We start from the raw sequence: 23,620 nt of genomic DNA, 5'->3' as shown, positions 1-23,620 counted from the left end.
CGATCGCTTTTCCACGGTAAGACAGGCGTCCCCTAGGATACGCTTTTTCCCCTCTCTCTCTCTCTCTCTCTCTCTCTCTCTCTCTCTCTTCTTTTTCTTCTTCTTCTTTTCTTCTTCTTCATCTTCTTCCTTTACTCCCTCTCTCTCCCCCCTCCACTCTCTCTTTCTCTCTGTCTCTATCTGTCTTTCTCAGCAGCGCAGATCCCGCAGGATCATTAATCAAATTCCCCCCTAGCGTCGCCTCACGTTTATCCCCTCCACAAGTCGAGACTTGGCCGCCATTACTGCGCGGCTGCGTGCACGGGCGCACTAATTAAAACCAGGAAATTAATGCTTTATACCTTTGAGCCTGCTTTCTCTCTCTTTCTCTCTCTCTCTCTCTCTCTCTCTCTCTCTCTCTCTCTATCTATCTATCTATCTATCCATCTCTCTCTTTTTCTCTCTGTCTCCCTATTCCTCTCCCTCATTCTCTTTCTCTCGATAATACGAGTTCGTTTCGATCGTATAAGTTTTGTACATATAATCAGAGTATCGAAATTACGAACGCGTTGTGATATTTTTTAATTCCTTTTTTTTTTTTTTTTTTTTTTTTTTTTTTTGTTTTTTCCTTCAATTCTTTTTTTATTTATTTATTGTATATATTATTTTTTTAATTTTCAAAAAAAGAAAAGAAAGACGATCACACTTCTTGTTTAATTAGAAATTGTCTCCTAAATTTAGTTTTAACGTGGGAGCGTTCATAATTTTTCATACATTATGAAATGCATCAAGATCAACATCATCATTATTATCATCATCATCATCATCGTCACCGTCACAAACTCCTTCGTCAATTTTAGATGGAAATGGATAAGAGACATTCCGAAAGAAAGTTTTTCTTTCGGCTCGTCTCTTCTCTTCTTCGACTTTTAAAACGCAAGCAACGAGGAAATGGATGGGCGTAACCCATGGGGGACCCATTAGCGGTCAGTGGTCCATCTCGGTTCACCGCAAAACGTCTAAAGCCACTTGTAACTATGCGAATACTAAGTAATTTATGAATACTGAATAGGATTTTGTCGGGGGTAAACCATTTGACATGGTCGCTTCTTTTTTATTCACAAGGAAGTCATTATTTTAATACTGTGTATTTGACTACCTTGGAACCCAAGCCTCTTTCTCTTTTTCTTTTGTATTTTTAAACCCTTTTATCAACTAACACATATTCAGTAATAATGAAATAGCATTTGTATTAATGATTGTATTTTTTTTAATAGTAAAGCTTTTCAAATATGTATTTTTTTACGGCGAATATATTATAACAACTATTTTTAATATCTTACATAGAAAATATATATATTTATGTATGTATATATTTTTATGAATGTGTATATATATATATATATATATATTTGTATTTGATGGACGGCCCGATAGATCAATGGGATCGATCTAAATTGGATTTATTCTCGAAGAGGAAGAGGAAGATAAAGAAGAAGAAGAAGCGACGACGCGTCGATCGTAAATTAGTCCGGCATGCACCTGCCGTAAAAAGCAGCGAGCTGTCGTCGGTGTCGGTGCAACTTGTCTCCTTTTTCTCTTTCTCTTTCTCTCTTTCGTTCTCTCGTTGAGGTAAAGGGTGGCGTGAAAATCGAGGATAATGGCTGGTCAACCTAACGGTAGAAGCACCATTAGGTCTATTTATCGTACACACAGAGTAGTCGGAGGTCCCAACATTGCTTCCATCCTTCGTTGTTGAGAGTTGCACGCTCCTGCATGAAGGATTCAATGCGTGAAAGATGACGTTCGAAGAATACCTAAGGCGGCGTTATGCGATAACGAGATTAAGAATAAATTTGTAAAGGAGATCTCGAACGTCTCGTAATTTTTTACGTGGAGGACTTTTTTTTTCTTCTTTTTTCTTTCTTTTTTTTTTTTTTTTTTTTTTTCGTTGAAGGACTTTCAGGAATCGTCATAATTTATCACATTCTACGAACTTGTATTTTGACGAAATACATATTTTTCTATGTCGTCAATCGTTCATTGCAATGAACAATGAAGAGAGGAAAAGGATAAAAAAAAGATGACAAAAAATGGAGCGACGAAGTTGATTAAATGTCTTAAAGGTTATCTTTTATCAAGTGTACATACAAAATATATGCATATTAATATTGTTTTCCTACTCAGAATATATATATATATATATACATATATAGTACATATAGTAATATTTATATAGATACTTAGGATCGATAGGATACTTACTACGTATACATCCGAATCGCGTTCGCGCTTCCAACGAAATTGCAGTGTACATTCTATGAGAATGCTTGATGATCGATCCATGACGCTAATGCCACGTGCCGTGCCGATAATTTATAGGTTCGATAGATGCAACTTTTCTTGCGTTCAAAGTAGCAAACTCGGTTACGGAGTTATGCAATAAGGAAACGATCCCATAAAGTTAAGTTTGTAATCGATCTAATAAACAACGTGAGCAACGCGAAAAGAAAAGTTCTTTCGATTGATCGAGTTGCTTAGAAATCGTATCGAGATTCTACAGGAAGTATGGGAGAGAGAGAGAGAGAGAGAGAGAGACCGGATGTGGGACTAAAAAGGGACAGAAAAAGATAGATGGAGGAGGAGGGAAAGAAAAGAAAAAGAAAAAAAAAAAAAAGATTCGAGTCAAAGCCGATTCGTTTCGAACGAGACCGTCGATCGAATGCAAATCGAAGGAAAACGAGTGCACACACACACACACAGAAAAAGAGAGAGAGAGAGAGAGAGAGAGAGAGAGAGAGAGAGAGAGATAGATAGATAGAGGGACATTTACTATAAGAGGAAGCTTAATGCATGGCGCCGTACATCTCACAAACGTTCCAATCGTCGTCCCTGAAAGGAAGTCAGCGTGAAGGAATAGAAAGGCTGCGCAAAGTCCTCCTATCGTCCCTCATTAAAGCGATTTACTCGCGACACTTTTTGCACCGACAAAGAGAGAAAGATTCTACGAAGGAGATCGTCTCGCGATTAACTCGGAGAAAATGCAACAAAAACGTTTAGCTTAAAGCGCAATGACGATGACTTTCGTCTACTTTCTTCCTCGGGACGTCTCTAAATTGTCGAAGCATTCCTACTCTCGTTCCGCGTTCAATTCCGGAATCGTAATAAACGCGTTTGTCGGACATTCCTCCGTTCTTCATTTTGTCGTTTTAGGAGAAAAAAAAGAGAGAGAGAGAGAGACAGAAAGAAAACACCTGTGTAAGTGCATGGATACGTACGTAATCGGTACATATGTAAATACATCGGTTAGAATATTTTGAACATTTATCAAGAAAACGATGCACTCTACGATGAATACATTTTTATATTTCTTTTCTTCTCCTCCTTTTTTTTTCGTTTTTCTTTCTTTCTTTCTTTTTTTTTGTCTTTTTTCTTTTTCTTTTTTTTTTTTTTTTTTTCTTTTTTTTTTCTACGAAACCAACCCGTTTGATAAATAATAACGTAATTCACATTTGAAACATAATCTCGTTTTTCTCATATATACAATCTTTATGTGTGCTCGGTTTATCCATTTCATGCATGAAACTCGGACTACCAGAATAGCCAAATCGCAAAGTCATTCGTAGTGTCAGTGATAGCGTGAAGCAGAAGCCATGTCCCACTCATTCTCTCTCTCTCTCTCTCTCTCTCTCTCTCTCTTACTTTTGCTCTCTTTCTCCTGTTAACACACTGCACAACGGCGAGAGAAACAAACGTCGGCGAATTTCGTCGAAAGATAAGAGAATGAGATAAAAAGAGAGCGCTTACCGATCGCCATATCGAATCTCGGCGGGTAGTATATGACGACGGGACACAGAACGACACGTCCAATACAATTCGAAGAGGGACGAGCGATGCTAGATAAACACTCGTCGGCCATTACCAGACAACCGCATGTAATTGCTGATCCACAGATACACCTTCTTCTTCCGCGCCTTTTCTTTCCGTGCCGCCCGTTAACGACGCCTTTGTCTCTCTCTCTCTCTCTCTCTCTCTCTCTCTCTCTCTCTCTCTCTCTCTCTCTTTCTCTTTCTCTTTCTCTTTCTCTTTTCTTTTTTTGCACGCCATCGACAACGATACAATGTGAACGTACTCTTATATAAGTATTTTTCTTATGATCAACGAGTTATGATATCCCACAATCGAGAAAATTACACTTTTTCATCTCGATTGGATTCGATTAGGATTGAAGAAAGATTCCGTATTTTTATTACGAAAATTGTGGGCAACATCGTTCGAAACGAAATTGATGAATATGTGTTTATGTATGTATGTACGTGTGTATGTGTGTGTGTGTGTGTGGTTCTATCGATAGGCGAAGTAAAACGCGAAGAAGCGAGGGTTGAGTGTAAGAAAAGGATGGTTGAGGAGAGGAAAGGAGGGAGGGGGAGAGAGAGAGAGAGAGAGAGAGAGAGAGAGAGAGAGAGAGAAGGAAGGTAACTGTGGGCGCGGCGGATATCCCGCTGTGTCTTTCCAACATGGCCGACCTCATACGCACACCCACGCCAGGTTCTCTCTTCGTTCTTTCTCTCTATCTCTTTTATTATTTTTTTTTCTTTCTTTCTCTTCTTCTTTTTCTTTTTCTTGTTCTTTTTCTTTTTCTTTTTCTCTCTTCCTTCTCTCACCCTCTAACCATCTTCTCCTTCTAATTTCTTTTCTCGCTCGTCGAATTACACGCTCGCCGAAATAGCTTTGAAAGGTACGCTATCTCTCTCGTACCTTCAAAGTAGAAATATATCCGTCATCTCGTCCATAAGCAAGCCCATACTATCGTATAGATAACGATATTAAACGAACCACGATCGACAAGTTCAATAATTTATTACGGACGAATTGTTATCTTCTCGATTTGTAACTCGGTTAATCCAGTTGGTATGTAAAAAAAAAAAAAAAAAAAAAAGAAAAAAAAAAAAGAAAAAAAAAAGAAAACGAAAAAAAAAAAGTTAAGACACTTTTTAAATATATTCCGTATTTACTTCCTATAATTTCTTTTAAAAATGATCCTTAAGAAGAAATTGTCGCATAAGTTAATAATTTGTTACAATCTCACGTTAGGATTCAAGAGTAATCATTTCCTCTCGAATCCTTATCCCATTTCTTCCTCTTCTTCCGTACAATTATCCCCTCGCGGTGAAATCTTCCATGGCGGTAAAGAAAAGAAAGAAAGAAACTCAACGAACGCTACGCAACGTCCGACGATGTTAAACAGACCACGATCGAGTTGTTACGCCTGTCCACCGTGAAGGAATCGGCAAATCTAATCGCTTCCTCGTTCAATTATCTATTCAGTACGCCGTTACCCGCTCCTAGCTTGCCTATTCTTTCGGACACGACGACGTTTCTCCGAGGAAATCGTAACGAGCCTTTTGATTTCCTTTCCTTCTTGGACGTCTCTCCTCCTGTCCTCCTTGATGCTTTTTACATCCTTACAAAAGTTCAACGGTGTTAAGGCAAACACGTTGCTGGCTAAACGCTCATTTCTTTTGATTGTATGGAAAAATTCGAGGAAAGACGGAATCGATCTATCAGTGAGAAAAAAGAGAAAACGAAAGAGAGAGAAAGAGAGAGAGAGAGAGAGAGAGAGAGAGAGAGAGAGAGAGAGAGAGACCAGGGAAATGAAAACGGAGCAGAGCATAATATTAGATTAGCGAAGAAAATTCGTAGATTGGTTAACGAGGCTGAATAGTTATCCGACGAAATTGGCTCAATTAAAAGTCACGGGGCCAGCTGCCCCGGACGATTGTGCCTCGTCATGTGATTGGTCCCTTCTCTCGAGTCCTTTTCTTCGATCTTCCCTCCCCCTTCTATCTCTCTCTCTCTCTCTCTCTCTCTCTCTCTCTCTCTCTCTCTCTCTCTCTCTTTCTCGCTCGCTCGCTCGCTCACTTACTCACTCCACTTCTAGATGCATCGATACTCGGCCATCATTAATCATGCACTTTTGTACGTACTCGTCGATGGGACTCCCTGCAAGGGACACATCCAAGAGACGTAACAAAAATGAGCCTCGCAAGGGTATATCGAAGGTGCAGGTATCGAACATCGTTGATACGTGCGGAACCTATTAATTTATTTAAAGTCAAACTGAAAATTAAGATTGCGAGGGGAGAAATATTATAATCCTTTATCGATAATATATTTATAGATAAATTTTGTTCTTTCTTTTATTTTTTTTTTTTCCTCTTTTTCTTTCGTTACAGGACATGGATCTGATCGAAGTACTTTGGAAACAGGATGTGGATTTAGGTTTTACATTAGTCGAACCAACGAGTACAACCTGTAAAAAAAAAGTCGCTACTACGTCCGATAAAGAAACCGAGGATGAGATCGAAAAGCTCAAAGCTCTGGAAGCCATCAATGCCACCAATCAAAAGGTAAGTTAACGTTGTTCTTTTTAGTATACGTCCATTCGATTTTCATCCGAAAAAGCTGCCACAAAAGATGCCGAGATTTCTCCTGTCCATTTTAACAACGTAGGTACCGGGCCGTAATTATCGATTCGTCGATTAAGGACCATTGTTCCGTCGTTCCCGAGCAATGACTTCCCGCTTTCTCGCGCGACGTATTTTCTTTCTCCGATGCCGAGGGGCACACACAAGCTTTTCACACGCTCTCCCAGATAGAGAAAGAGAAAGAGAAAGAGAAAGAGAGAGAATGGAAAAAGAGAAAGAAAAAAGATCGTTGATGTCCCATCGGCCGTCATCTTTTCCCCTATCTCTAATCGTATACGGACGAGCGAAAGTAAAATTTTTCTTTCGCAAAAGAGAGAACGACGTTGTCTTGTTATTACTTTTCTTCTTTCTCTTCGTATTATATACTTGGAAATCGTTGGATGGTGACGTTGAAATTGGAAGAAAGATCGAATCGTTTCGGGGACGATTTCTAAGGCGTGGGGAGGGGTGAGGGAGAGAGAGAGAGGGGGGGGCAGAGGGGGGAAAAAGGAAGTTAAAGATTTGATCTCATTAATACTTGTTCATCGTTGATCTGTTCCGTTGAGTATGATTACAAGAAACAAACGATCCGTGTCGGTAGATCGATATCAACCTGAAAGTAGACATAGTAGACATCAAACAAAGATAACGCCAGTCGAGCTTGAACAACTCTGGAATTCGTTATTCAGGGTGGCTATCTCTTCACGATCTGAAGATCTCGCATTCCATCTAATACAAAACGTTCTTTCGCGGTGTCCCTCTCTCTCTCTCTCTCTCTCTCTCTCTCTTGTTCTTTTTCGATACGATCTTTCTCTTTCTTCGATTATTTTCCTATAGAGATGTTCTTAAATAAATTTTTAAAATTCTTCAAATTTCCTAATCCAGAAGTTCGATCGATAAGCATTTTTATTCTATATCGATAAATGAAAATAAATTTCGAATCATATATATATATATATATCATATAACTGGATCAATAATCGGTCAAAGACACTTATCTCTTAGAGAGAGAGAGAGAGAGAGAGAGAGAGAGAGAGAGAGAGAGAGAGAGAGAGAGAGAGAGAGAGAGAGAGAGAGAGAGAGAGAGACGAAAACAGAAAGAGAAAGATTAAGCTGGCCAAATGTCCAATGGAAGCCATGTTCGATAGACACTGAAAAAGATTAGGCACGAAGTTAGAAAACCCACGTACCGGTGGCCCGGACAAAAATCTCTTAACAATATAATTCGAATACGTATCGATTGCTGATCTTATCATCATCGGAAAAGTCACGGACGAGTGTAGGACGATTTCAGTCATTTTCGTCATTCAATATTTATCTTTCTGTTTCTATACAACGTAATTTTTCCCCTTGGACGTAACATTTTTATTCCTTCTATTTCTTTGTTCAAAATAGATAACCATATACTTTAAGCATAGAAAGGCTATATTATCTTCGAATGGAAAGAAATATCCTGTTTAGCGTCTCCTATTCGCCTTCTCGAGATCCGTCGTTCAAGGACTCGCGCGTTTCGGTGGATGGACAGGAAGGGCATTTAAGAAGAGTATCCGCGAGCCCCATGAAGAGAGAAGACGAGCTAACGTCCGTAGGATAGTCACCGAGGATGACGTTGCATCGACGTTCTGGGCGGGTAGCTCATCAGACTTCTCGACGGTTCTGTCCTTCCTTCTCTCTTACACCATCCTTCTTCTTCTTCTTCTTCTTCTTCTTCTTCTTCTTCGTTCTCTTCACGAGCTTCGTGCACTCGTCGCACCGTTCCTCTTCTTCTTCGTCTTCTTCTTCTTCTTCTCCTTCTTCTTCTTCGTCCTTTTCTTTTTTTCTCCTAAGAGTCTCTGCTATCTCTTATCCTCCTCCTTTCGGCTCTTCCTCCGCGAAGATCGCATTGTTCCAGCGAGTTCTACCTTTGTGAGGACCACGACGCCGCCTTCTCGAAGGTCCAATAATACAGGGAGAAGGCCCTCTCGATCCCGATCGAAAGCGGACAGATCGATACGAGACGCCGTTCGCGAACAGCTTCGAACAAAGAGGAACCATCTCTCTCTCTAACTCTCTCTCTCTCTCTCTTTCTCTTTTTCTCTCTTTCTCTCTCTCTCTCTTTTACAAGCTTAATACTCCTTTCTTCGATTATAGTATAGTTCCGTCGACAGCCATTGTCAATGTCTCTGGATTGTTTCAACAACGAGCAGAAATATATACAAAAGAAAATTTCGATGAATCGTATTGAACATTAATATTATTGTGTATTAGAGAAATTTATCAATCAATTTATTTTTTTATTTTTTTATTTTTCTTTTTTTTTCTTTTCTTTTTTCTTTTTTTCTTTTTTTCTTCTTCTTTTTTCACTTATACCTCATTATTTTTATTACACTATTATAAAAATAATAAAGGTTACGATCGGAGTGGATCTTATCGATGTATGTTTTGACAACGAAATGGCTTTCCCATCATTAAAACCGCATAAGCCGCGGTATCGGTAAAATAATCGTTCGCGTTTTCGACGTGACTAGCACGAATTTTTAATTCACGAGCTAGGATCTAAATGATCCGTATTCGTCTCGGCGACAGGCTCCATTAGAGCGGCTCCGTTGCGAAATGGACCTAGTATCGATCTCTTTCTCTCTCTCTCTCTCTCTCTCCCCTTCCTCCCTTTCTCTCTCCCTCTTTTTCTATCCTCTTCAAACAAAATAAGAAAGAGAGAATGAGAGAGAGAGAGAGAGAAAGAGAAAGAGATAAAGAGACACGAAGCCCGAATAGGAAGGAAAAGGAAGTTTGATCAAGAGAAAGGGGAAGGAGAGGGATCTCGAAAACAACGCTCTACTTCCATCCTCTTTCCACTTCTCCCCAGTCCTTGTCTACTAAGGGCAACCCTCCTAAAATGTATTCATAAAACCATCAAAATGGCTAGCGTTCATTTGTTCGCACGATGCATCGACGTGGTACGGCCAAGATGATAGATGTACAGCATCCCTCGACACGAGGCAAGAGGGAGCGCCCTCGATCGCTTCGAGAGCGACCGATGTGGTGGAAGGGAAACCCTGGTTGGTCCTGCCAGGATATAAGAGAGAGAAATACGCAAGGTTCCAAGAGATTGGAGCATCCTAGTGGGGGAATTCGGAGGGTCGTATTAATGGTCCTGGAAATTGAAAACGCGTCTGGCAAACCAAAGTGGGTTGGCCTCTTCCTTTCTCTCTTTCTCTCCCTCTCTCTCTCTCTCTCTCTCTCTCTCTCTCTCTCTCTCTCTTTCTCTCTCTCTTCATCCCCCTCTCGTCCCTTCTCCCTCTCCCTCTTTCCATCTCTGTCCTGTTCTTGCTCGATTGTTTTCACTGGCTGAAATATATCCGAGCAAAATGGCGTACGTTGAAGGGTTTTCCTCTGGATTAATCGGCTCGTATAGATCAACAATATGAAATATCCTATTGTGAAATAGAGATAGTAATGGATATAGTAAATCTTGAATTAAATCGTAAAATTGATTTGACTAGAAAAGGAAGAAATTACGTACGTTTGATCAATCGACGTTCATAGAATCGAATCGATTAATCGCAGATCTGTCTTTGTCGGTGAACTCGTATTAAGGTGTCAATAACAAGGATGATGCGAATATCACGGCTTGGTATATCGCATGGAAGGTATGGATTGTATCAACGCTTTACAGAACGATGACTCGCTTTGATTATCGAGGTTCTCATCGTCTTCGTCGTCTTCGTCGTCTTCGTCGTCGTTGTCGCAGTCGTCGTCGTTGTGGGTCGACTTCAATAAATGGGCACAGTTCGATATCCATGCCGAGCATTGATTTCATATTTATTCTGGGAGATCGAGGTGAGTCTGATATACTATAGTACTACAAACGTAGACCTCGGTTCGATTCGACGGCAACGACAGCTAAGACGACGACGACGACGATTATTGTGTTGCCTCGAACTCGTAACAGTTTCTTAATTGAGAGCTATGCCGGCGAATACTGGCCTGCGTCGATGACAGGACCTCCTTTGTCGCGTCGATCGAGAGACGCAAGGTATCTCTGAAAAAGATGATGCTGCGAGTTCGAAACGATGACCGTGAAAAGTCATCGCGAGTTATCGCCTAACCATTGCCCTCTTCTCTTTTTGTCGTCGTTTGGTTGGAAAAAAATCATCGGCCATGAGGAAAACGTCTTTTATTAATAGATCAGATAGAAATCTTCGATCTGCTATTATTACTTTTTCTTTTCTTTTTCTCTTTTTGTTTCTTTTTTCATTCTTTTTTTTCCCCCATTTATTTATTCGCTCGTTCGTAGACACGAACGTTTTGTATATAAATGAAAGAAATATCTTGGTTCAGCTTTCAAGGACGAATTCCGAACGTCCGATTGGCTTCGTGAAAAGTCTAGAAAGGGGCGAAGAAGGGAAGGGGGAAGGACGTTCGAGGATCGAACTTTGTATTCATAACACTGAGGCCGAAATAACGCGGCACTCAACGGACGATACATCACGCGGAGTGAAAAAGAGACGAAAAACGAGAAGGCAGGCTGGAAAAAAAAGGAGGAGAAAGAGATAGAACCCTAGAGGGTGGGGGATATAGAGGGAAGAGAGAGAGAGAGAGAGAGAGAGAGAGAGAGAGAGAGAGAAAGATGGGTGAAGAAAGAGAGAAATAGAAGAGAAAGAGAGAACGCGCGTGGTTGGATGGCCACTATCAGAGGCTCTCTATGATTAATGATCGGAGTATAATGCTGTTTTCATTAAACTCATTTCACTGCAGCTCGTATATAGCGCCGCCATGATCGACCTTTGGTTCGGGGGCATACGCGCGCCCTTAGCTCCTTTCTCAACCGTTGCCTCTGCACGCTTGGGACTTGATTATGACGTCTATATGAAAATCGGCCTTGAGTCATCCCTCTCTTTCTATCTCTCCTTTTTCTCCCTTTCTCAGACACGTTCCTCTAATTTTTATTATTGTACGTTTCGTTGTGACTATATCTCATCGGTCATAGATAAACATTAACATAAATTCTCGCGATATAGATATTATTCATTTGATAATAATACAAATAAAATTTTCCCGTTCTCGTAAATATTCAATCGTTCGTTCACCCTGATGCCCGATAGACAGAAAAACATAGATTAATTATTCTCAAGCTAATCGTTTATATCGGTTCTCTTCCTTCATCCTCATTTTCCAGATAATTTAACGAGTTCGTGCGGTATGTAGCTACGTAGAAAAAGAGAAAGAGAAAGAGAGAGAGAGAGAGACAGAGAGAGAAAGAGAGAGAGACGTTAATAAGGATACACCTAGATACACCATGTGCCATGTCCGAGCTTAATGCGATAATCCTCATTTTTTATCTCCTTCATTTTTAACGCTAGGAATTATTACTTAATGCCGGGACCATGCGATTTTTCACGAGAAGAAACATTATTTATAGGAGGACACCGAGGAGACTGAGACTGAGGTAAAGCAACAGAAGGAGGACAATCCTTGGGCAGGACGTGATTACACCGTGGATCTCGAAACTGGTGAGTTTACGTTCGAATTTCCTTCTTTTCTATTTATTTGATATGATTTTCCTTTTCCTTTTTGTCGATTAATTTTCTTCTGTTTTTGTTTTCTTTTTCTTTTAATATATTTTCCACGAAATTCATTCAAAAATTATTCCCGCTTCCCACCCCTTCCTTAGAACAAATCGCTTCTCTTCGACGATGATTGATAACACAAAACATATATATATATATATACATATATATATATATACGTATATATATGTAGATATATACCTACTTTCCGTTGGCAATTTTTCGAGGTAGCGAAAAAAATTATATTTCGACTTAACGATTTATCTTTCTCTCGAGAGTTCCCAATTAAAGAAGTCGATCAAACGTGCTGGAACGCGGTGCACGCTCCCATTGGATTTCTTTGTGCATCGAGCGAACAGCTGAATACAAGCTGGGTCCTTCGTGGCTGCTTATTCTCGGACCGTGTCGAATTAACGCGGCAATTTGTAAGAACCAATTTTAGCATCGACCAAGCACCTGGCGGCACCTTTCGCGCTTATAATTACCATAAACGCGACCGAATGCAACCGAATGCATTCTCGCGTGTGTACGTCGAAAAACTTTCGATCAGCTACGACGAACACGAGAGAAACTTTGACGTTTGATAAAAGCGCGGAACGTGTCAATCAATTCGACGAACATTTTTCACGAAAGAAATAATACGTATTTTCTCGCTATTAACTTCAATTATATAGACGAAAACACGTTTGTTCCTTTTTATATAAAAAAAAAAATATATATATATATATATATATATGCATATTTTTATTTTCTTATTTTTCTTTTTTTCTTTTTTTTTTTTTTTTCTTTTTCACGTTCTATGTCGTAATATACAGGTAGGTCGCTGCATTTGAGAATTTGAAAGAACTTAAAAATTATTAGATAGACAATCGGTATTCGGTTTATTTAAAAAAATTTCATCCAATATAGATATACGAGATTAACGTTCGTCTTGTAAATAATTTGAATATTATTCGATATAACGTTCAAAGAGAAATTAGATTTCTTTGGAATTATTTAAAAGAATTGCTCAGTGTCGTTTATACTACTCGAATTATCTGTTGTCTTTGCAATCACGAAGAGTGCAGTATTACGAAGGTAAAAGAAGATCGAGAAAAAAAATATATATATATATATATGTAGGATGACACGTGTGTATATATATATATATGTATGTCCGAGAGTGAGAAATCCGAGTGGACGCTGTCGCGACTCGGGACACGTAAAACACATAAAAAGTAAGAAAGAATGAAAGAATGAAAGAAAGAAAGAAAGACAAGAGAAGGATGATGTGTGCGCGAGTACTCGGATCGAAGGGACTGCACTTTATTCAGGTAGGATAACGACGGGCTTTGCCAGGCAGGTACCAGTTCCGGAGGAGTCCAAGAGGTCGGGGAGTGGCATCAGGAACGCCCTCGCTACCTTTCTCCCTCCTCCTCCTCATCCTTCTCCTCCTCTTCCTCCTCCTCCTCCTCCTCCTCCTCCTCCTTTTTCTCTCTTCTCTCTTCGTTCGAGTCTCGACCTGGCCAGCCCTTCTTTAACTCCCTTCTCCTTCTCCTCCTTTTCCTCTGCATTTAATTACTTTGCGTTGGAGCGAGCGTGCTCGTCTCACCGTGAACCCACTCTTCGGCCTTTGAGATCGAGCGTCGAGGCAATTTACGAGGGTCCTCTTCAACTCTCTCTTTCTATCTCTCTCTCTATCTCTCTTTCTCTCTCTATGTGTTTTTTTTCTTCTTTCCCTTTTTTCTTTTCCTATCTACCTCATGTTCCATCAGAAATTTTTACGGGATTATTTCGCCTTTCTCGTAATGTAAAAATTTATGAATATATTAAAACTTGCGAAATTATCGGTTGAGATCGGATTATTCTTCTTCCTTCTTTTTCTTTCTTATTTTTTTTTTTCTTCCTTTCTTCTTCTTCTTCTTCTTCTTCTTCTCTTTTCTTTTTTCTTATTTTTTTTTTGTTCTTTTTGCTTTTTTTTCCTCTCTTTCTTTCATAAAGTTTAATAACGCACGAAAATTCCAATACAATGGCGAAGTTAGGGCAACAGCGGCTAATAATTTTCATCTTACAGATGAGCTCCGTTTTATCGACGATAATTGCATAATTAACGTCGTCGGGTTCTTTGTCGTTTATTATACCTACCGTAGAAAAGCGTATCCGTGTAATCGCGTTAACGTTTACAGAAATTAAGTTTAAAAGCCTATTGGTATGTATGTAATCGTAGCAATCAGTTCAATTTTTTAATAATAATAATAATAATAATAATAATAATAATAATAATAATAATAATAATAATAATAATAATGACAACGATACAACGACGACGAGGACGACGAAAGAATTGCTGCTGGACCGTATGCAACGAGTTTGATGAAGCTGCGCTCCGCGATTCGATTCGAGCAATATAATAAGTTCTTTCTATTGGTCGGACAGAGGCAAAGGATCGAAAAAGATCGAAAGAAAGAGAGGGAGAAAGAGAAGGATCGAGAGAGCAACGAAGCTCATTACGCGGCTATCTCGTCGTCGATCGACTCGGGCCTATTCGACGTATGGCGCGTGTGATTAATGAGCCGCGCGACTGATATACACAAAAGCCACTCGATTTCTTTGCCCGTCCCTGTTCTACCCAGATTTATCGAGAGAAAATGGAGATCTAAAAAGTCGCCGGCAAAATGGCGGGGACTCTCGGAGGAAATGGCTCTACGGAGGCGCGCACGCGGTCTTATGCTTGCTACTTCTTGTTAAACCACCCTGAAATCTTCTTTTTTACTAATTTTTTTTTCTTTTTTTTGTTTTTCTCTCTCAACATTTTTTCCCTTGTTCAACTACTGTTGACGAACGGGGAAGAAAGGGAATATGCTGACCATTAGAAATTTTCAATAAAGATTAAATCGGTCTTGTGTTGATCATGGTCGAATAGAATCGTTAAGACTGTTGCAGAGAATATATCAAAGTTGACGACGTAGGTAAATTTATTCGTAACATGTAGACGACTGATAAAAGAGAGGGACGAGTATTCTCTCTCTTTCTCTCTCTCTCTCTCTCTCTCTTTTGCTTTTTTTTCTTCCTTTCTTGACGGTAATAGTTTCTCGCGGTTACAACGAACGAATAAACTGACTTCTCGTGCCTATCGCGATCAGCAGGCAAGACGAAAGCAGGAAAGAAAACGAAAACGAAATATATATATATATATATATATATATATATATATATATATATATATATGACGTATTTCATTGAAGAAGAAAAGAGATGAAACATGCAAGAAAAGGTACGAAGGATTATCATCGTGCGAGGTGCTTGTACCAATTTGACGAAGCATGATGGATTACACGAGGCCCAGTTGTAAAAAATTTATATACGTGGAATAAATTATCATAGCATTGTCTCGAGGGCGCGAACGGCTCTGGGTGCGCCGTATTTCACGATTAAATAACATCGTAGAGATTTATTCGTGATCGTTCGACATCAAAAAGATCGCCGGAAGCTTTCGAGTTGATTCATCGAAGAAAAATATCAAATTTCGAATATCGAAACGAAAAGGTGAAGTAACGCGTCCGATTTGTTTCGGTTTATCGTTATGTGGTATACGTTATCGCAATCATGTAAAATCGAAATTCATTGTTGGCAAGCTCGTTATTATCGAAGATAGTAAATCGATTGCGGTCGGTCGACGAACGGAAATCATGTAATGGGCGTTCGATTCTCTCGACTCCGCCTTCGATTCAGCTTAGCTTGGCTCGGCTCGGCTCGATTCAGCTCAGCTCAGCTCAGCTCAGCTCGTTCACCGACGTTATCTCATGAAGGACTTCGAACGTAAAGTCTCGGCGAAAGGTTTCAAATGTCTCGAAGAAAGAACATAGCGAGTCTCTTTGTCGAAATAGATTTACTCTTTGAGATCGGAGAATTTTGAAAGGAGGAAGAGAATTTGAACGGTGGAAAAAAAAAAAAAGAAAAAAAAAAAAAAAGAAAAAGAAGAAGAAAACAGAGAAAGAAAGAAGTGAAGGGAGGAAGGAAGAAATAAAATGATCATCACCATTCGATACGGGTACTCGAATATTAGAAGATATCTAAGTATTTATTCGTGAAATAGAAGTGGGGGAAGAGGGTTTGTGATAGTGACGCATGCGTGAACTGTATAAAACGAGACATCTGCCACGTGCGCGGGCGTTGCAGGCGGCGCGTATGCGTGTCCATGCGTTGAACGAAATCTCTCGAGGGGGAAGATCGTGTGGAAAGCATGGCCGCATCCGCCATGCGTACGCGCAGACGCTTCGATCAACTTTTTCTATCATTCTTTCTCTTTTTCTTTCTTTATCTTTCTCTTTTTTTTCCTTCTCTCTCTCACACACACTCTCTTTCTCACTCTCTTTTCGTTTCCAGTCGAAAATTAATCGTTTGAAGGATCAAAGTTCTTCGCTCAATCCTTCTTCACAAACGATCTTTTTATATGTTACGAAATCGTCAAAGTTCAAATGCATTGGTTGTTGAAAAGAAAAAAGAGAAAAAGCAAAAAAAAGAAGAAGAAGAAGAAGAAGAAAAAGAAGGAAGGGAAAAGAAAAGAAAAAGGGAGAGGATTAGCGAAGCATAAAAATTTCTTGAATCGATATATAAAAATTGCAATGGAGAAGCACGACAAATGTAGTACATTGAACTTTTTTCTTGGTGCGTCCTATTAATTTCCGCTTCGATTCGTTACGTGGGCCCTCTTGAGGAAAGAAAAAATAATATCCAACTGCGGCAATGCGTGGCAACGGCCGTGACTAATTTCGTTCAAAGTGCTTTCGGAATTGGAAACGGAGCCGACCGCGAAAAACTGAAATTCATTGTACTGACGTAACACACCAAATTCCATATGCTATACTTTCCCAGCCGCACGAGAGTAGAGCCGTTTATTTCAAATATTTCTTATTGGCGGATCGGTCATCGAAGAGTTTTCCTAAGGTATAATATTAGCCCTATCATTAGATTCTTGCTCGTTAGACACGTCAAAGGGTGGTGGTCCAGTATTTTCTGATTTCGTGATGACCGGTCAAACGAGAGTGATGAACTTTTCTCTTTGGCTCGTTGTTAGGGAGAGAATAAGAGAAAGAGAGAGAGAGAGAGAGAAGAGAGAAGAGAGAAGAGAGAAGAGAGAGAGAAAGCTGGAATCAATATTTGGAGCCGTGCGTGTTCCGCCATGTTAGTACGACTATGCCAAGCAGAAATCCCCATGGGGGTTGCGCGAGTTGCCGGGGTCGGGGGCAGCTGCCTGGCGTGGTACGGCGTGGCATGGCGAGGTATGGCGTGCCGTGTACGGCCTCACAGGGATACTCGGGGCCATGACTTGCCACATCCACCACCCTCTGTATAACACGAGCACGCACCATTACTCATATCGTGGCTCGTTGCACGCCACGGATTCGTCCTGAATCCAGGAGGGCACTCTTCCGAGCCGCTTCTACGATGAAAATAGACGGATACGGGTGCCGGTCAGTCGGCCCTTTCTCTTCTTTCTCTTTTTCTTTCTTTCTTTTTTTCTTTCTTTCTTTCTTTCTTTCTTTCTCTCTCTCTCTCTCTCTCTCTCTCTCTCTCTCTCTCTTTTTTGCAAATTATGACAACCTTAACGTTATGTAAAAAGAAATTCTTTTTTTTTCAATTTAGACATTAAATTTTTGATAAGCCGTAATAAGCATGCACGACGTTTTACTATCATTTCCTGACTTATCGTTGAGGATTACAATACGCTCGTAAGGTCTTTGTTAATTTTCGATAAGGAAGTATCGAGTCGATATTTTGTATGCGTAGATAATTCCCCAAGGATATATTTTCTTTTTCTTTTCTTGCTTTTTATTTCTCTTTTTTCTTTTTTTTTTTTTTTTTTTTTATTCCTTTCCTTTTCTTTCTTTCTTTCTTTTCTTTTTTCTTCTTTTTCCTTCTTTTTTCTTTTTTTTTTTTTCTTCTTCTTTTTTTTCCTTGTTCCTGACACTTAGCGGAATTCGTGCAACGTCGGTTGAAAAGAAAAATTCCTTTCCAAGAAGCAGTAAGAAATTTCGATCGAGATTAGGAATACGATGGCGCGACGCGTAGCTAGTCGCGAACATAATTAATCAAAAGAAGCAATAACTCATAGGCAGAAGGAACGTTTCGACCGATCGATCTGAATTCCAACGGTGATGGTAACGTTAAATTAATCATCTTTCGAGACTGGACGATCAAGAGTCATGGTTTACTAATACGTCGCACGGGAATAATTTAATTAGGCAAAAGCCGACGGTGGCTGAACGAGATGGTACGAGGTGAACTTTAAAAGGCCGGTCTCGGATCGACAAAAGAGTCTGAATTCTCTGACTCTTGAATGGAGATCAGAAGAGACGAGATCTTCTTCTTCTACTTCTCCTTGGTATTTCTCTATCGTCGGATTAGAACATTACCATAAAACTCGTATTAGGGTTGAAGGTATAACGATGACAAGGTGGTGGACGATGACAGTTGCCAAGTAACGATGAAAAGTTAAATCAGTGGCACGTCCTTCTCCGCCTTTTGCCTTTTTAACTTTTCGAATTTCTTACCACAATAGGTAGAGTCCCTGACGAACGACGAGGGTTGTTACCTGACCGCTTGAGACTCCTACGATTTCCTTAAACTTTTTGTAAATCATCATTGCCATCGTCATTCGCGAAAAGAGGATCCTCTTCTTTCTTCTTTCAAACTTTAATGGAATTCGATCGAGTATTGAAAAATAAATCAACGTGCATACATAGATAGATACAACGTGGGTACATATTCGTATCGTTCGTATGAAAACATGAATTCGAGTACTCGAGAAGAATGTAAAGCCAAACATTAAATAAACAACGGACGAAGTTAAGGACACCTAAGGTAGGCTCCTTCGCCAGAGATCGTGTTGATTTAGGATAGATATGTATCAGAACGCGTTCGTTGAGGTCAGCCTGTCACCTCAAGTACCATTAGCCCTTTCTAGACACCCTCTCCAGACAACCTCCAACCTATCATTATTGCATCGAATCGTTCTTTTTTCCAACCTTCTCCTTCCACGAAACACCTTCCTGAGAAACTCTATTTCTCTCTTTCTCTCTCTCACACACGCACACACACACACACGCACACGCACACGCACACGTTCGAGTACCTCAAACTTAGCGGACTTTGTTTTTCGTTACAAAGCAAATTCCTTTCCCGTCGATTAATATTTAACAATATATAAGAGTTGGTCGTTTTTGCATTCGAAAATAATATATGAGACGAGAATCGCGGACGGGGAAACTTTGTGTGAAATCTGCCGATCAGCACTTGGTGAACATCCTTTTAGAGAGTTGACATTGACAAGGAGAGAAAACTGTAACGCGTGCCGTTGTTTCGCATGACGATTCCTTTTCTTCAATCTTCCCGATGCACTTTACGATGACATTGTTGCACGTAAATTTATCAAATAAGACCGATACGGTGCTACCGATTAACTGATTTCAAATCTGATCTGTCATGAAAGGGTTCGCATCGTTCCTTTCTTTCGTTTCTCTCTTCTCCCATCTCCTTTCGTCGAATCCACGCATCATGACAACTTGCAACACCTACTTCCGAGATCGTGATCCAACGTTCCGATCCCGAAATATGGGTCAGAAAAAAATGTAGGTTAAAATTTCATGTCAGATGTGACACAGTAGTTAATGCCTTCGTTGTTCAGTCCAACAAGATAGTACCTTAGCCATTGACTTTCTTCTTACACTCGGTGAGAAAACAAAATTGGCTCGTTATTTATCTCGTACATGGAATGTTCTTAGATCGAACTTTTTTTTCCTCACTTCAGGGTCAACGTTGAATTATCTAATAAGGATCTCAAAGTCTTAGTCGAAAGAGTCACACAGCAACTAACTTCACGCGCTCCCGTCGCTATTTTTGCTGAGTTTTCGACCGAGATCAAGATCGCAGAATCTCGTGAAGAACGTGTCGTAAGGAGCAGCAGACCGCTCTGTAACGTCGTTTCATACGTTGAGATCGTATCACGAGTAGGAAGAAACTTAAGGAGAAGTTTCTTTAGTTGTGGTTAGCAGTTAGTAGTAACCGCGTACTTGCCTTACCGCGACCTCGCCCTTCTTACGCGTTTCACATCGTATAAATTCAGAACTTTATTGGATAATACCTTGCCGGTTAAGGTGGCAACGATAAAACGTATTTTACGAGAAGCTAACCAACTTGTTTCCAAGTTTAAGAACATCGCTGAGAGTCCTACGATAACTAACTTACATGGTTAGTTACCTTAGAAAGTGTTTGCGGAACGAGCTGATCTTAGACGGCGATTCGGTTGGATATCCAGACCAAGAGAGACTAACGGGAAGTAGTTCTACCTTGCTCCGAGCTTTTCGGTAGTCGAAATGTAAAAAATCCACCTTCTAAGCATGACTTGACTACTGGTGCTTCCTCTCTTCGTCATGGACGCGTGGCCATCGAAAAGTGCAACCTAAACACGAAGAGCGAAGCGTCATACTATGAGGCGGCAACAATGCTCATTGACGGCGTCCACGAGATCGTGAATGACTCGTAACAACGTACGAGGTGTGAGCTGGTTTTCTGACCCCGTTTTTATTAGAGTTCGTCGATACCTTCTCGAATGCTTCCCTCCTCTCCTGTCGTTTTCTAGCCTTACGTTCATTTAATTTTCAACTATAAAATGCGATAAAATTTATTAGAATCACACTTACCGCCGGGAAACGAGGAGAAGGGGAACGGCACACACGATTATTTCGATCGAATTTATCATACGGTTTCACGGTCAACGAAGCGTGCAACTCAGACGATTAACAAATCCTCTTACACCGCTAGAAAGCTACGGCGACATCGGCCACGGCCGTTGCCCGGTACGATGACCGACGTTTTTCAGCGTCTATTACTGCTTTTAATTGTGTTACCACGTAGTTTCGAGACTCTCGATACTTATTCGATAGTTCGATTCGAAACGTCGTTCTTAATCGGAAAATATACATATATATATATATATATATATATATATATATATATATATATATACACATATTCACACACATACACGCACATATACGCACGCACACAAAATCTCTCTTACGAAGTCGTGCTGCTCTTGTCGATGATAAATGATCATCCATTGACCTTCGAAAAAAAAAACATGATTTTAATTGTAGATATTAGTAATCACTGAAGATAGCATCTAAGTCATTATCTAGCAATAATAGGTGTATCGTCGTTACGCGCGAACTTAGAAATTTATCTCCGATTGATATTACATTCACATTTTGCATTTACATCTTGTTCTTACGTATATTTTCCAACGTATGTAAGTCGATGTTTTTGTTCCACGTTACACCTACGCAAAAGTATATTATACATAAACACGCACATCTAAGATGCATAACTTTCGCTTCATTAAATTTTCATCCATGGAAACGAAACGCTAAGAAAAGAACGTTCCCAAGAAAGTCTCTGCTTTCGCGAACAATCTAATCATCCTGATCGTTCGTTCCCGGGAAAAACGGGATATTTTTTTCTTTCTTTTTTTTTTCTGTTATTTTTTCTTTCTTTCTTTTTTCTTTTTTTTTCTTCTTTTTTTTTTCCTTCCTTTTTTTACGTTCAAAGTAAGTACAAGGGACAAAGGCGAGAAAATGGATTCGTTGTTTCCGACGGTCGACAAATCCCGTTGGTTATTCAAAGTCGCATAAATCCTCTGGGAAGGAAATGAAGAGGAGAAAAAGAGAGAAAGAGGGGGGTATAGAGTCCGAAAAAAAGGAAACCGGGGAGGAAGAAAAAGGAGAAGAAAAAAAAGTTGAAGAAGGTGGAGGAGGAGGAGGAGGAGGAGGAAAAGAAGAAGGAGAAGAAGAAGAAGAAGAAGTCAAAGAGCACGATCGTATCGGATGGCGGCGTAGCGAGACGGGGCACAATGCTGGAAAAGCACAAGTTCATGCAGCTACTATTATTTATCGCGTACACGGGGTGTCCCAGACGGCGCTCTGTTCTTCCACGACGGTTCCAGAAGATCGAGCACGCATTGTTACGTTACACTTTTGTCGGTGCTCGTGTTTCGCTCATGGCAATGCGAGCGTTAGGGGATACAGTGATTTGCACTTATTGCTAAATAAATCAGTGTTTTCAATACGGTACGCACTATTCAACGGCTTTGGAAATCGCTCCTTCTATACGTATTATTCGTCTCGACATAATTAAGCTCGGTGAGATAGATATAGAGGGATAATGGGAGAACGGTCGAGGAACAGAAAGTTTGATACTCAATGATTGCTCAACAAAATTTAAATTTGATACTCTTGTTTATTGCTTTTCGTGACAACTCCAAGCGCGTATGATTGGTTTACATCGATTAAACGCCGAGTAAAGTCTCGATTCTGGATCTGACAATGATAAAGCAAGGATACACGACCGTGCTGTTCTTATTAATTTCCTTTCTTTAGGTCGACGTTTTTATCACGAACGATGTTACCAATAATAAAATTGGTTCTCGTCGTCTTCGCTTTTTAACTCGTCAATTAATCCGATCCACGATTCCCAAAAAGGTATCCGAGTACGAGCGACGACGTAAGAATAAAGGGTATCAACGATAGCAAGCATTTGACAGGATTTAGATCCTATCTAAACGGCAGTGGTTTACAACCTTTATCTTCCGCCAGTGTCTTGTCCGGCTGACTCTAAGAATCGCTAGTCACTGTGGACATCGAGTAGTCGTGTTTATACAAACGTATGAAAAACAATATCTCAGAGGTGATCGAACGAAGTTAGTAGCTTGATTATGCGAGAGCCACCAGTAATTCATTCATTCATAAAATTTCACTGAAACACTTGACCCGCTCGACGGTAGTTATGCCGACTGTTTATCATTTAAGTACCATTGAAGCACGATCGAGAGACGTTGAATAGTTAAATTGCATCAATTTTGAAAAGTGCACGTTCTCCAACTCGACTTCTCGACGTTCGGAGTTTCGTCAGGAATGAAATACAATTTGTAAAGTGGCCATTTAAATCGATTTACAGAGCCACAGAGGCAATCTTTAGATAGTCCAGTAGAATGAAAAAGATCCGTACGTTGGAAAAGTAGGAATGCTCGAAGATTTCTGGTTTAGAGAGAGAGGGTTGCGGAGTAAAGATGACTCGGGGCAATGGCGAGGCAAGATGCACCCCTGACCGAGGCCGTGGCGCCGCACGATGCCTTGGACGAGGAGAGATCCGAGCCCGAGCCTCGGTATACGTTCCCTACTCGCAGTGGGGAGCCGGAGAATGGCATTATGGGTAGAGACCTTCTCTCCTCCTCTTCTCGCCCTCTCTTGCTATCTCTCCTTCCCTTCCTCCCTCTCCCCCCGCCCCTTCCATTCTCCTGCTGCCCCGCGGCGGCACGGCATTGTCTGGCAGCCATATTGGAATAACAGCCAACCCCGTCGTGATTGGTCCGTTTTTTTTCACGGCAGAGCCCATGCCTCGGCACGATACTCTCGAGCGGACCCGTGGTTAGGCAATGCCTCGGTACGCGATAGTCTATCAGTCGACTCCATGCTGTGCCTGCATCGAAATCCTCATATTCGAACGGCTACGATTCGTCGTTATGACTTCCAACAACAGATTCGAGATTCGATGCTACGACGCGAAGGCAAACGATTCGTGATAAACCGT

The 23,620-nt window shown here is 40.4% G+C and overlaps 1 protein-coding gene across 9 annotated transcripts in view; it reads left to right on the top strand.

Annotated features, from left to right (window-relative positions):
• LOC124949885 (segmentation protein cap'n'collar) overlaps positions 1-23,620 on the top strand; it is a 96,905-nt gene that overhangs the window by 29,739 nt on the left and 43,546 nt on the right. For 8 of the 9 annotated variants that reach the window (XM_047495687.1, XM_047495684.1, XM_047495681.1 and 5 more), the window contains exons 2-3: positions 6,216-6,389; positions 11,848-11,938. In XM_047495687.1, coding sequence (XP_047351643.1) covers positions 6,216-6,389; positions 11,848-11,938 — 265 coding nt within the window. Of the gene's footprint in view, positions 1-5,957; positions 6,048-6,215; positions 6,390-11,847; positions 11,939-23,620 lie in introns of those variants that run through there. The other variant, XM_047495685.1, reaches the window with a different exon arrangement.

This window comes from Vespa velutina, chromosome 6, assembly GCF_912470025.1.
Source record: "Vespa velutina chromosome 6, iVesVel2.1, whole genome shotgun sequence".
Classification (NCBI taxonomy): domain Eukaryota; kingdom Metazoa; phylum Arthropoda; class Insecta; order Hymenoptera; family Vespidae; genus Vespa; species Vespa velutina.
The sequence above is the reverse complement of the archived record's forward strand: the minus strand, read 5'-3'. Positions and strand labels throughout refer to the sequence as shown.